The 12,308-nt window shown below is 39.9% G+C and overlaps 1 protein-coding gene across 4 annotated transcripts in view; it reads right to left on the reverse strand.

Moving 5' to 3' along the window:
• Positions 1–12,308, reverse strand: part of daam1b (dishevelled associated activator of morphogenesis 1b) — a 110,599-nt gene that overhangs the window by 35,955 nt on the left and 62,336 nt on the right. For all 4 annotated transcript variants that reach the window (XM_063002229.1, XM_063002230.1, XM_063002231.1 and 1 more), the window contains one exon: positions 1,022–1,111. In XM_063002229.1, coding sequence (XP_062858299.1) covers positions 1,022–1,111 — 90 coding nt within the window. The remainder of the gene's footprint in view (positions 1–1,021; positions 1,112–12,308) is intronic.

Below are 12,308 nucleotides of genomic sequence, written 5' to 3' on the forward strand. Positions count from 1 at the left end.
GCTTTTAACACCCTGTTTACTCTGATTAGTTACTTTCAAGGCAGGTAAGGTATAGGTATGAGATCTTTGTATTAACTGTAACAATTCTGGCTTCACATATGAATCCTAAATTTTATATTAGTGAGAAAACTGAGTATGATTTTTGGATTGTTCTGGTTAAGAATATCTCTCATTAAGTTGGTCATAGCTAGTCGCTGTCTTTCCCTATTGTCGGGTATCCACATACTTTTGACTATGTAGTTTATATCCCGACTCTGATGAGACCTGTTAAGGGTTAGCACTAGTCATGACTGAGTGCAGATTAAATAATGAGTCAGTATCCGACTGAAATGGGAACATTTGTGGGCAAATCGGAGACAGAAGAATAAAAAAGAAGATCTTATTCTCATACGGCTTTTAAATTCATGCATTCCTTCTAGATTGCAGACAGGTTAACCCTTTGAAAGACAACCAAAGATTAGGCTCTTGAATCTTGAATATGTCCAATACTATTTGCTTGCTAGCTGTTTACATATTCTAGTATAGATAGCTTTTATTAGCTAAGACAGCAAATACATGAATAACTGCCAAATGTGCATATGAAAATATTCTTGAATGGATGAATATGGGTCATTTTTGACCCATGTTGTGCATTAGAAGGGGTTTGCTTAGCTTGTGCATCAAAGGGTTAATAACACCTGGCAGATCTTTTCATGTATGCCAGCATTAGGAAATGAGACCTTTCATGGCTTTATTAAACCCAGTTATAGTGCAGTGCACACTACACAACATGATCCTACAGTATATGCTAATTATGTAATCACTAGTCAATGAACTCCACAGCTACCACTAATAAAGGTGAAATTATAATCGATTATAAAATGTATTTAAAAGTATTGACACGGTAACCTCTCCGTAATGCAATTTATGTATCTATGTAAGCATGGATTTAGATTATACTGTATAAATGCATGCAATATACAGTATGTAAAATTTTCCGAACTGTTGTCACGGACACAAATCAGAAGTAAATGATCTTTACCTTCTTCTTGCTGCAGTAGATTTGCCATTTCTTTTCGGCAGGCAATGCAAACATGGCCTCTCTGTGCTTCTCTGTGAGATCCAGCTCATCCTGTAGAGAAAGGAAAAATAAATGATTACATAATAATAATAATAATAAGTCATACTTTCCCAGCTCATGAGATACCAAGGCAACATCTGCTATTAAAACTTAACACAACCTGATACTAATTACAGTACCAGATTATGAAAACTTTCTTAATGAACCATGAAATGTTAATTAACCTATTCAAAAGTGGAAGAACACCCCTTGATCGGTTTGATAAGTCACACCCAGTGCATAGAAACAGGCACAGTTTGACTGTGCCAATAAAAAAAGTACATGCAAGGTGGAAATTTGTCCACTGCTGCTGGAACATAAGACACTGTCCACAGTCAAGCAAGTATTCCATTGCTCTGGGATTAATGGCGACCATTTAAAAAATTGGTCAAATATCTGCACCTTAAACCTAACAGAAACTCTGTCACTGATTACATGGACAAAAAAAGCACAAGTAGGAGGTTCATCTTTATGGGTCACTAGGTCCAGAAGTATGGGAAACTTGCTTGGTTGTGGACACTGTCCCCTATGTTCTAGCAGTTTAGTGGTTCTTGTCTTCCCAGCATTATGTGACAGTTTAAGCTCCATGTACTATTTAATAGTCAAACAAGCCCTGTTTTTATGAGTACTGAGAAATTACCAGCTTTACTTATAAAAGGACACATTTATTATACAATTTACAAAATTGTATCTGTTCTCATTTTTGATTCACGAAAAAACAAACATGTAAAAGATCTTTAAAATTTCTGCCATGCTATGACAGTTGTTACAACTGTATCTAACTAAACAACACAGCAATGCTTATGACAACAAAAACTCAGCGATCGAATTCTCCCCTAGCAATTTCCTTCCACTTGAAAGTACTGATGGGTGTTCCCGATGCCCATGTGTCCACAACCACAAATGCTTTGAAAGCCTGCAATCATTTTAATCCAGTGATATGCACAGACAGACAACACATGCAAGCGCGGTCAAATTCCACTCATAGCTTCATGACTGCTGGAGTAAAACCATGTGCTAACTGGTGCACTTGCAACCCCATTCATTCTGACACTCCCTACAGAGGTCGGGGGTACCACAGGCCTTAACGCGCCATTCCATGATCCTCAAGAGACCACGGCATGACATTCCCATGTTTATCACTCCCTGAGCCTGAATGCTAAAGTTGTAGGGAAATGTTCTACTACAGCGTACATACCAGTGCTCCTCCCTGGGTAGCAAATTTAGAAAATCACATACATAGAATGACATTTTTTCTAGTATGTCTTGAATACATACATAATGGAATAGCAGAAATGTGGGCAGTTTTATGGGTTTTACATTTTTTAACTGTATAGGTTGTATAACACAGACAACAGGGGAATCTTAGGTAAATTGATGCAGGTACACTGTTTTTAAACAATGCTTTTTTTTCTATTTTATTTGTGCATTTTCTCCCATTTTCCTCCCAATTTAGTGTAGTCAGTTTGTCTTCCACTGCTGGGGGATCCCTGACTGCCGTCGAGGTGGGTATATTGCCGCTCACGCCTCTCCGACCCGCATGCAGCCCTTGGCGGAACCCTTTTTCACCTATGCACTCTGCACAGGCGCCTCTCTATCTGCCAATCAGGGTCCTTACATGGCGTTTGAAGACCCCACCCACATAGTCCGGTCATCCCGCCCCCTAGCAGAGACGTGTTTGCTGTAGGCACTGCCAATTATGCCCGCTAGATGGCGCCCAGCCGACAGGTGGCAACGCCGAGTTTCGAACCAAGGAGATCAGAATCTCGGCACTGGTGTGCTAGCGGAATATCCCACTGCACCACCTGGGCACCCAACAATGCCTTTTCAAATCCATTAGTCCTAGTGAGAATCCTAAATGCCATGCTGTGGGCTAAAATGTGAGTAAATGCGATATACCAATTTCTTCGCACTAAGTCACTTCATTTGAACATGTAATGTATCAATTACAACCTGTACTGTTTGGGTTAGTTTATCTTTTTTGGCAACAGAGAACTGATCTTGGGGATAAGTGCAGCCCAGACGGTTTTGCTTTCAATCATGTAACAACGAGTCGCTTATCAGGAACATCTTATCCTTCAAGCAAGCTTTTATCAAAGCCGTCTGTTTTATTGGTTCATGGTTCTAAATTTCTAGCTGGAAGTACTGCTTACACACGTTACACACAGACACAACATGAAGCGTCAGACGCTGAATGACGGCGATAAGTAAATAAAAAAACAATGCACTGTCTACGATGGTTGAGTGTGACAACAAACACTCAGCATGAGCAGCTGTATTGATATTTAAGTGGCATCTTTGTTTGTCCACGCTCACCTCTACAGACTGTTATTAGCTGGTTAGTATTTCAATTCAAAGCATAAATAAAACCATTCATCCTAATATATGTCATTTCATGTAATTGTACCAATTTATTTATTTTATTTATTTTTTCCCCTTTTTCTCCCCCTTTAGCGCATCCAATTGTTTAATTTGCATCGTGCTTCTTCTCTGTCTATGCCGAACCCTGCCCTGACAGAGGAGATCAAAGCTAACCCATATCCCCTCTGAAATATGAGCAGCAGCCGGATGCATTTTTGCCACCCACACATTGATGAGTCTGGCACCACCTAGCGTTGCATGTGGAGAGACACACTCTAAGGTTACCCTTCCTCATCTCTTGTGCAGGCGCCTCTAATCAGCCGGCAGAGGTCGTAATCGCATTCTGACAGAGAGAGACCCACATCCGGTTCTTTGTCCCACCCCCCCAACTGAGCAACCGGCCAATCGTTGCCCATACAGCCACTCAGCTTCAAACCGGTGAAGCAGAGTTGGATTCGATACCACGTACTCAGAATCCAGCGCTGGTTGCAGCGTGTCTTTTTACCGCTGCGCCACCTGAGCAGCTTAATTGTACCAATTTAAAAAAGTAAAAAGTAGGGCCGCTCAGGTGGCACGGCGATAAAAACATATGCTGGATACGATGTATTCAAGATCCCAGCTCTGCCTGCCGGCTAAGGCTGAGCGGCCACATGAACAACGACTGGCCTGTTGTTCAGATGGGCGGGACTAAGCCGGATGGGGTCTCTCTCTCATGACTGGTGTAATTACGACCTCTGCTGGCTGATTGATGGCGCCTGCACAGAGATGAGAAAGTGCTCTCAGGGTGTGTCTCTCCGTACACAACGCTGAGCTGCACTGCACTCGTCAAAGTGTAGGTGATAAGATGCATACGGCATGCTGCCCACGTGTCGGAGTAAAAAGTACATGCAAAGGCATTATGCTGCGAGGACATTTGTCCACATGGCCACCAAAATGTAAGTCCTCCACGTATTAAAAGCTGCTGAAACTTAAGACACTGTCCACAGTCAAGCAAGCATTCCATTGCTCTGGGATTAATGGCTACCATTTTAAAAAAATTGTCAAAAATCTATTGCTGGTTACATGGACAAGAAAAGTAGGAGCAGGAGGTTCCTTCAGGAGCTGGAGGTTCATCTTAATGAGTCACTACACCTACAAGATGGAAAGCTTGCTTGGCTAGGGACACCTGGATGTTGGATTGATGGTATGAAGCTTTACACTTTTCAATATATAGTCATTTTTCCCCAAAAGTAAACCTACAGTTAGAAAGCAGGTGGGGTAAAATAAGCCCACCATGTAATTCAGCAACATGTGGAACCAGCAGTTTATCAGCCTCTCACATCATTTTGGAGACATTTTGGCCCACTCATCATTGATGTTTGAGGCTATGTTTACGCACAGCTCTTTTATGATCATGCAACAGCTCCTCAATAAGGCTGAGGTCTGAACTTTGACCAGGCCATCCTACTACCTTGTTGATGTTCATCTTTAGCCATTGGTATGGCTTTCGAGCCTCAAATGTTTTTCATAAAAGCCTTACTTGTTCAGTCTTTTTTAACTGTGCTGTCATGAACATAAACATCTACTGTTGTATCTCTTGCTTTTTTAATCTCTGAACAATAAACAGTCTGACCTTGGACTAAATTTGGTGTGACGTCCAATCCTGGTGACTGTCATGTAAACAACGCTTCTTACTGTAAAATTTAAAATGCTTTTCTGCACCAATTGCTTCTCTGAGGTCGTGGCTGAAGTGTTGGTGAGATGTAGACACACACCTAAGTGCTCCAGAACACCAAAGTGCCAAGGTAGTCGCATGTCTTGATGATTAACTAATCTGGCTGCTGTAACATCCATTAATCTTACAGATTGTTGAATTGGGAACAGCACATTAAAAACTATATTTATATAATATAATTATTGGTATAGTCCACACAGTTGTTATTCTGCCCCAATCAATAAAGGTTCACATTCTTTTTCAGACAACTGTATAATCATTTAGTTGTATTTAATAAATGTTAACTTTGACATCACATCCTTTAGCTCTCATCTAACTGGAACACTGGCTACTTTCAAATAAAATCCTATTAAAATAAAAACTGTTTCTCTAACATTAAGTTCTGAACAGTGTGTGAGGGATTGCTTTGTGTTTGAATAGTTTTATCAGGCACTACAGATTGGTCATAACGTTTTCCTGTCTGGTCCATCCAGGTGACAGTAATGTCTCTGGTGAACAGCAGGGAAAGAGGAGAGGAAGAGTGGTAGCATCTCCTTTCCTGTTCTATCATACCTTTTCCTGTCAATCTGCCCATCCTATTGGAAACTAAATGCCTGCTCAGCAAGTTCTATCCTCACACATGTGCTCACACTTAGTATACAGCCTCAGGAGATCTTCTAACAAGGCATTGATTCACAGGGCAATAAAATATGTACATCTTTAAAGTAAGGCATCAATCTGTTTCGCATTTATTGTTGTTAGATTCAAGCTTGAGAGCCAAACACAACTCAATCTATTTATGTACAACGGTATGTTTACATATGGGAGCTCAGGTGGGGCAGCGGTAAAATATGCTAGCCCATTAACGCTGAGTTTCAGAGACCTGGGGTTTATATCTCAGCTCATCAAGCATCTATACAGACATAACTGGCCTGAACAGCCTTTTCACTGGGAGAACAGCCTTGTCACTGGAAGGTGCACGTGACCGTGCACTCTCAGTGCCAGTCCCAAGCTCAAAAAATAGGAGCGTTGTGCTGCCATAAACATGAACATCTACTGTGCTTATAGAGGCCTGTAGGTCACATGACATAGCACTTGGGTTTTCCTTTTTATCTCTGAACAGTCTGACCTTGGACTGAGTTAGCTGGGACGTCCAATCCTGGTGACTGTCTTAAACAACCCTTCTTACTGTAAAATGATACATTTGAAATAGTTTCTCATATTAATAAGCAGCACCAATTGTCCCAAGCCCAAAAAATAGGAGGGTTGCGTCAGGGAGGGGATCCGGTGTAAAAAAACTGTCTGGTATGCAGAACAAATGTTGTGTTGCGACCCTAAATAGGTAGTAAAGCTGATCTGAATTATTTTTAAGAGACAATTTAAAATGAACAGCTTGTAGGATTAATAAATTTGCATGCTAGTTGTGTTACATTAGGTGTTATTTAAACCAAATAGATTTTGAAAGACACATCAAGAATCATTTACATGGAATCTAAACTGTTTTAAAATACTGTTTTGACCCTAACGTGACTTGTTTAGAGACTGTCAGACTTTGTATCAAAAATGTTTGGGTCATCTCTAATCTTGGCATGATTTATTAAGCCACGTCTTTTCTGTATTCATTTCTGTCTTTATCTTTTTATCATCATTATGAAGCGTTATGAAATGTTCCACAACTGGGGACATCCATGCCATAGTAAGAACGTGCTTATAAAAGGGCTTTTGAAATATAACCCATCTCACACCTCAGGCAAACAGAGGCAAAATAAAGGACCTTATTTTAAAAGAGACAAATCTACATAAAGGAGAGGCACTGTATTCTTCTAATGGAACAAATGCTGAGCAAAACACAGTGTTAAAGTTCATCAAAACAGCACTTGGATGCAACTTGCAATTTTATTATTTTTACTATTATTATTTTAAGATTGTGTGGTAATACAGACTGCAAAATTGATCTGTTACTGACAAATACAGGCTGCCCCTCAAAAATAAACTCAAGATCTTTATGTGTTACCACCAAAACAAAGCAGAAACAAGAGAAAGCTGCTAAGAGCTGCATTAAGAGCCTGATAGACTAGCAGTCTAATAGAGCGCATGATCCAGGGCTGGAATGCAAAGGTGCAAATGATCAGTCTAAAAACTTAACTAATCAAAACCATGAACTAAACATGGCAGCGTTGTTTTGCAGGGTGGATGCAATAATCCAGCGCTGAATACTTGTCTGTAACACAAAGACTGCTGTATCAGGTTGCACATAGAGCCAGGGATCAACCTCATTCTGTTTACTATACAGTATGCTCTTCACAGTAACCTTTAACCTCATGTTTGGTGGAAGGCTAATTTAGCACACTATTTAATAAACAGTGTGATATTTGGGACACAGCCACTCTCATTTGTTCTGTAGACTTGCTGTGGTGCATTTCTTCTATACATACAGTGTTTGGCTGTTTCTAATCGTTGAGCTTTCAGTGTGACCCTGGTAAGTGAAATAACATCAGACATGCTAAATAACAACAGGAGAGACTTGGGCACATAGTACAAACAAGGAATTAAAATGATCTAAATATTATATTATTTACTGTATGGCCAAAAGTATGTGGACACTCCTTTTTATTAATTTCAGACATTTCAGCCATACCTGTTGCTAATTGTAAATCTATTACATTAAATTATATGCTTCCACCTTTGTAGAAGTAGTTTTGGGGAAAGTCATTTTTTATGTGCTAGCTTGACTGTGCACAAAGTGAGGAACCATTAAGGAACTCACAAAGCTCTCACCCCAATTCAAACACTTTTGGGATAAACTGAAACCTCAGTTGTAAGCCAGGCCTTCTTGTGCAACAACAGCACCTGACCTCACAAACGCTTTTTTCACTAAATGGGCACAAGTTCCCACAGACATGCTTAAAAAAAAAGTGGACAGCCTTTCTAAAAAAGTGGACGCTGATCTAGGTTTTGGGATAGGATGTCCAATAAGTTCAATCTCAGGTGTCCATGTACATTAATAATTATATTATTATAATAAAATTATCACTTTTATTACCAAGTAAATAAGTGCTGTCAAGTTGATTCTGACTCTTGGCAACCATTTGGACTGACCATAAGGAGCATGTCTTTATGCTTCTTAATGGCTTGTTTGTCATTCCTTTTATTGTATCAATCCATCCTGTTGCTGCCTGTCCTCTTCTTCTTTTACCTTCAACTCCTCCAAGTATAATTTTCTTTCCAAAAAAACTGGTTCCTCTCATAATGTGTCCAAAATAAGAGAGCTTTACATATTTGGTGATATTTATATATACATTAAGACACAGAACTATACAAATGACAAAGTCCAGGCCAAAAGAAGCATGTTTAAACTGGTCACTATGCAATACTAGGATGTCAGACAATGTCCATTTGCACGCACGCACGCACGCACGCACGCACGCACGCACGCACACACACACACACACACACAGAATACTGTATTTTTGACCTGACCTGACTGTGCATGACCTGTAGTGAGACATATGGGCACTAGGTGTAATCTGCAATTCCCTACCGTGACTAAAAGCATCTCAAATAACAGTGTCTCACCACGCAGGCATGCGGAGCAAAGTGGAGATTCAGCATAAATAACGGCTGTGCAGTCACAATCTAGCACAGAGAGGTACATACTACTGCCACTGAAGCATGCATGTGATCTCTGCAAGTGTTGAGCTTCACAAGTTGGATGGTTTTAAGAGGGTTTGGTATTTTTAAAAAATACATGCATTAACAGTCAGTCCTTGTTTCACTAATAAAAATAAAAACAATGGACGTGTTTGCACTATAATGGAAGCTGCTAGTCTATGCACGTAGACCCATGAGTGTAATATATCAGTGCCACAGAGTTTATATGAGTATGGGCTCGATTAATAATGCAGTTTGGCAAAGCTGGCACCAGTGAGTCCTTGTATGGCATTGTCTTTGGTCGTGTTTATGCCTTTACCTACAAGCTATATAAGGACATACAAAGCCACTGGCTTTAAAATCAGTTCAGGTTGTTGAAATGTTCCATCTGTGCTCGGCTATTACCTATACAAGCTTACTTCAGTTCAATGCAAAACTCTGTTAGCTTTTAGCTAACATGTGCAAAGGTTTCAAAACATAATATGATTGGTGTGTTGTCTGCATTAATGGCACATTCACCTGTAAATGCAGCAAATGTGATTTAAATATCCAGCCTACAACATCATCCATGATTAAATTAACATCTACAACCTTTAAAGGCATGTAAGTAGTACATGTTTCTGCAACATCCAATATACACCGATCAGGCATAACATTATGACCACCTTCCTAATATTGTGTTGGTCTCCCTTTTGCTGCCAAAACAGCCCTGACCAGTCAAGGCATGGAGTCATGACACTTTTCTGTCAGAACCAGCATTAACTTCTTCAGCAATCTGAGCTACAGTAGCTCGTCTGTTGGATCGGACTACACAGGCCAGCCTTCGCTCTCCACGTGCATCAATGAGCCTTGGCCACCCAGGACCCTGTCACCAGTTGACCACTGTTCCTTCCTTGGACCGCTTTTGATAGATACTGACCACTGCAGACACCCCACAAGAGCTGCAGTTTTGGAGATGCTCTGACCCAGTCGTCTAGCCATAGTCGTCTGGCCCTTTTCAAACTCGCTCAAATCCTTACGCTCACCCATTTTTCCTGCTTCTAACACATCAACTCTGAGGATAAAATTTTCACTTGCTGCCTAATATATCCCACCCACTAACAGGTGCCGTGATGAGAAGATAATCAGTGTTATTCACTTCACTTGTCCGTGGTCATAATGTTATGCCTGGTCGGTGTATGCTTTCCATTAAAAGCATTTTTATCAGATTGCTTGTTAGCAATCATTTTCACAGGAGGGGGAAGCGGAGTGTTAATATTTAATACCAATTTAAAATACATGTTGTTAATACAAGTATAATATAAATAATAATTAATAATTTATTTCTTTTTTCCTGTCAAGTCAATTTTACTTAATAAAATGTTTAATTTTAAATATGAATATTTCTCTAGATTATCCTGTCTACTGTTTTAGAATAATACAAAATAATATTAAAAAAAAAAACAATCCATATTAGACAAAACAATGTCTGCCTAAACTTATTCCACACAAGCACTATTGCTGGTGTATGTTTATATTACACTGTATTTAAGGTCCGGGCTGTAAAGCATGTGATCCCTTGCATTTATTAACTTTTGAAACCAGTGATAGCTCAGTGGTTAAGGTACTGGACTAGTAAACAGAAGGTTGCCGGTTCAAGCCCCGCCACCACCAAGTTGCAACTGTTGGGTCCTTGAGCAAGGCCCTTAACCCTCAATTGCTCATGGTGTAAGTCGCTTTGGATAAAAGGGTCTGCTAAATGCTGAAAATGTAAATGTAAATGAAACTTTTTAGCAGCATTATGTTTTCTGATCAGTCTTGCATGGTAAGAAAGAATTTTAGACCATTTCACCCGAGGAAACTGTTTCTCAGAAATATAAATGCAATCGTTAGACCCTACAGACCCTACATTGTTACAGCCTTTGTAATGAATAGCGTGAGCTGAAAAGAACTCGGGCAAAACTAAATGAAAAACTACTTAAATTTACCTTCATTAAGTCAGTCATTAAACAAAGAACAATTTTTTGGGGGGTTTAGCACACCAGCTAAATTTAATTTAAGTGTGCAGTGTCCCATGAGGGTATCAAATGAAGTTAATAAGTTTAGCCTCACTTTCATTATGCTAGAAATGGCCATTATTTTCTCTTGAATGCTCTTTGTAAAGCATTAACATTGTGTACGTTCATTAGCGTTAATGATAAACCAGAGATATTTAACCCAACAAGGAATTTTTAATTATTATTAGAAAGACATCGAGTGTGCCCACACACTGCAGAATTTTCATTGTAGGCGTGAGCATGTTAATAGAGAAGGTAGAGGCTTTATATGCATTGGCAAAATTACAGATGAAAATAATGAATCTAACCACTTTAATTAAAGTATTTAAGGAAATACAAGCCATGCAGCCTATTACCTTTATACATGATCAGATTTAGGAAGAGGACAAGCAAAAATGGTCAATAAATGAAGACAAAACTGTAATAATAATTAAAGTATAAACTTAATGGCCTGTTTGGGTTTGGCTGTACCCATGCTATTCTAACCTAGCTTAACTCAAATATAGCTTATGTAAAATCCCAACTGTCTTCCTATTTACTATGTGCTACACTTAAAGTACCAGCTATTCTGTTCTTAATTGTGCACCATACACACAGTAGAGCTGAATGAATATGACTGAATAAATTACATGGCTGGGTAATAACACAATACATACCATCAGAGATTTGTCTACCAGTACATAACGTTATACTTTCTGAATGTAACTCAAAGAGCTGTGCTGTGTATCTCAAATTAATCACTTATTCACTGTCTTAACCGCTTATCCAATCAGGGTTGCTGTGTGTGTGTGGGGGGGGGGACACCATGGACAGGGCGCCAGTCCATCGCAGGGTAGACACAAATACACACACATACACACACACACACACATACACACACATTCACCTATAGGGCAATTCAGTAACCTGACTGTATGTTTTTGGACTGTGGGAGGAAACCGGAGCTCCCGGAGGAAACACGGGGAGAACATGCAAACTCCACACAGAAAGGACCCGGACCCAGGACCTTCTTGCTGTGAGGCAACAGTGCTACCCACTTAGCCACCGTGCCGCCCCTCAAATCAAATCATACTAAATACAGCAATATACAACGTCCAAGACATGACAGAGAAGAGTAACACTGGATACACATGACTCCAATAGGGTCAGTGTTTGTCATTACACTGCATGGGTCAGGTGAAACTATGCTGAAAAGAAGAACATGTGACCAATACACAAAAAGGTCAGAATTATATCTGCACTGTGATTTTATACCAGGTAGTGTTTCTACACTAGACTATAAACTCCTCTCAATGTTTAGAAGCCGTGGCCTAGTGGTTAAAGTAATTAACTAGTGATCAGAAGGTCGCTGGTTCAAGCCGCACCACTGCCAGGTTGCTGCTGTTAGGCCCTTGAGCAAGGACCTTAACCCTCAATTGCTCAGACTGTATACTGTTACCATAATGTAAGTAGCTTTGGATAAAGGTGT

This window comes from Trichomycterus rosablanca, chromosome 9, assembly GCF_030014385.1.
Source record: "Trichomycterus rosablanca isolate fTriRos1 chromosome 9, fTriRos1.hap1, whole genome shotgun sequence".
Lineage (NCBI taxonomy): Eukaryota > Metazoa > Chordata > Actinopteri > Siluriformes > Trichomycteridae > Trichomycterus > Trichomycterus rosablanca.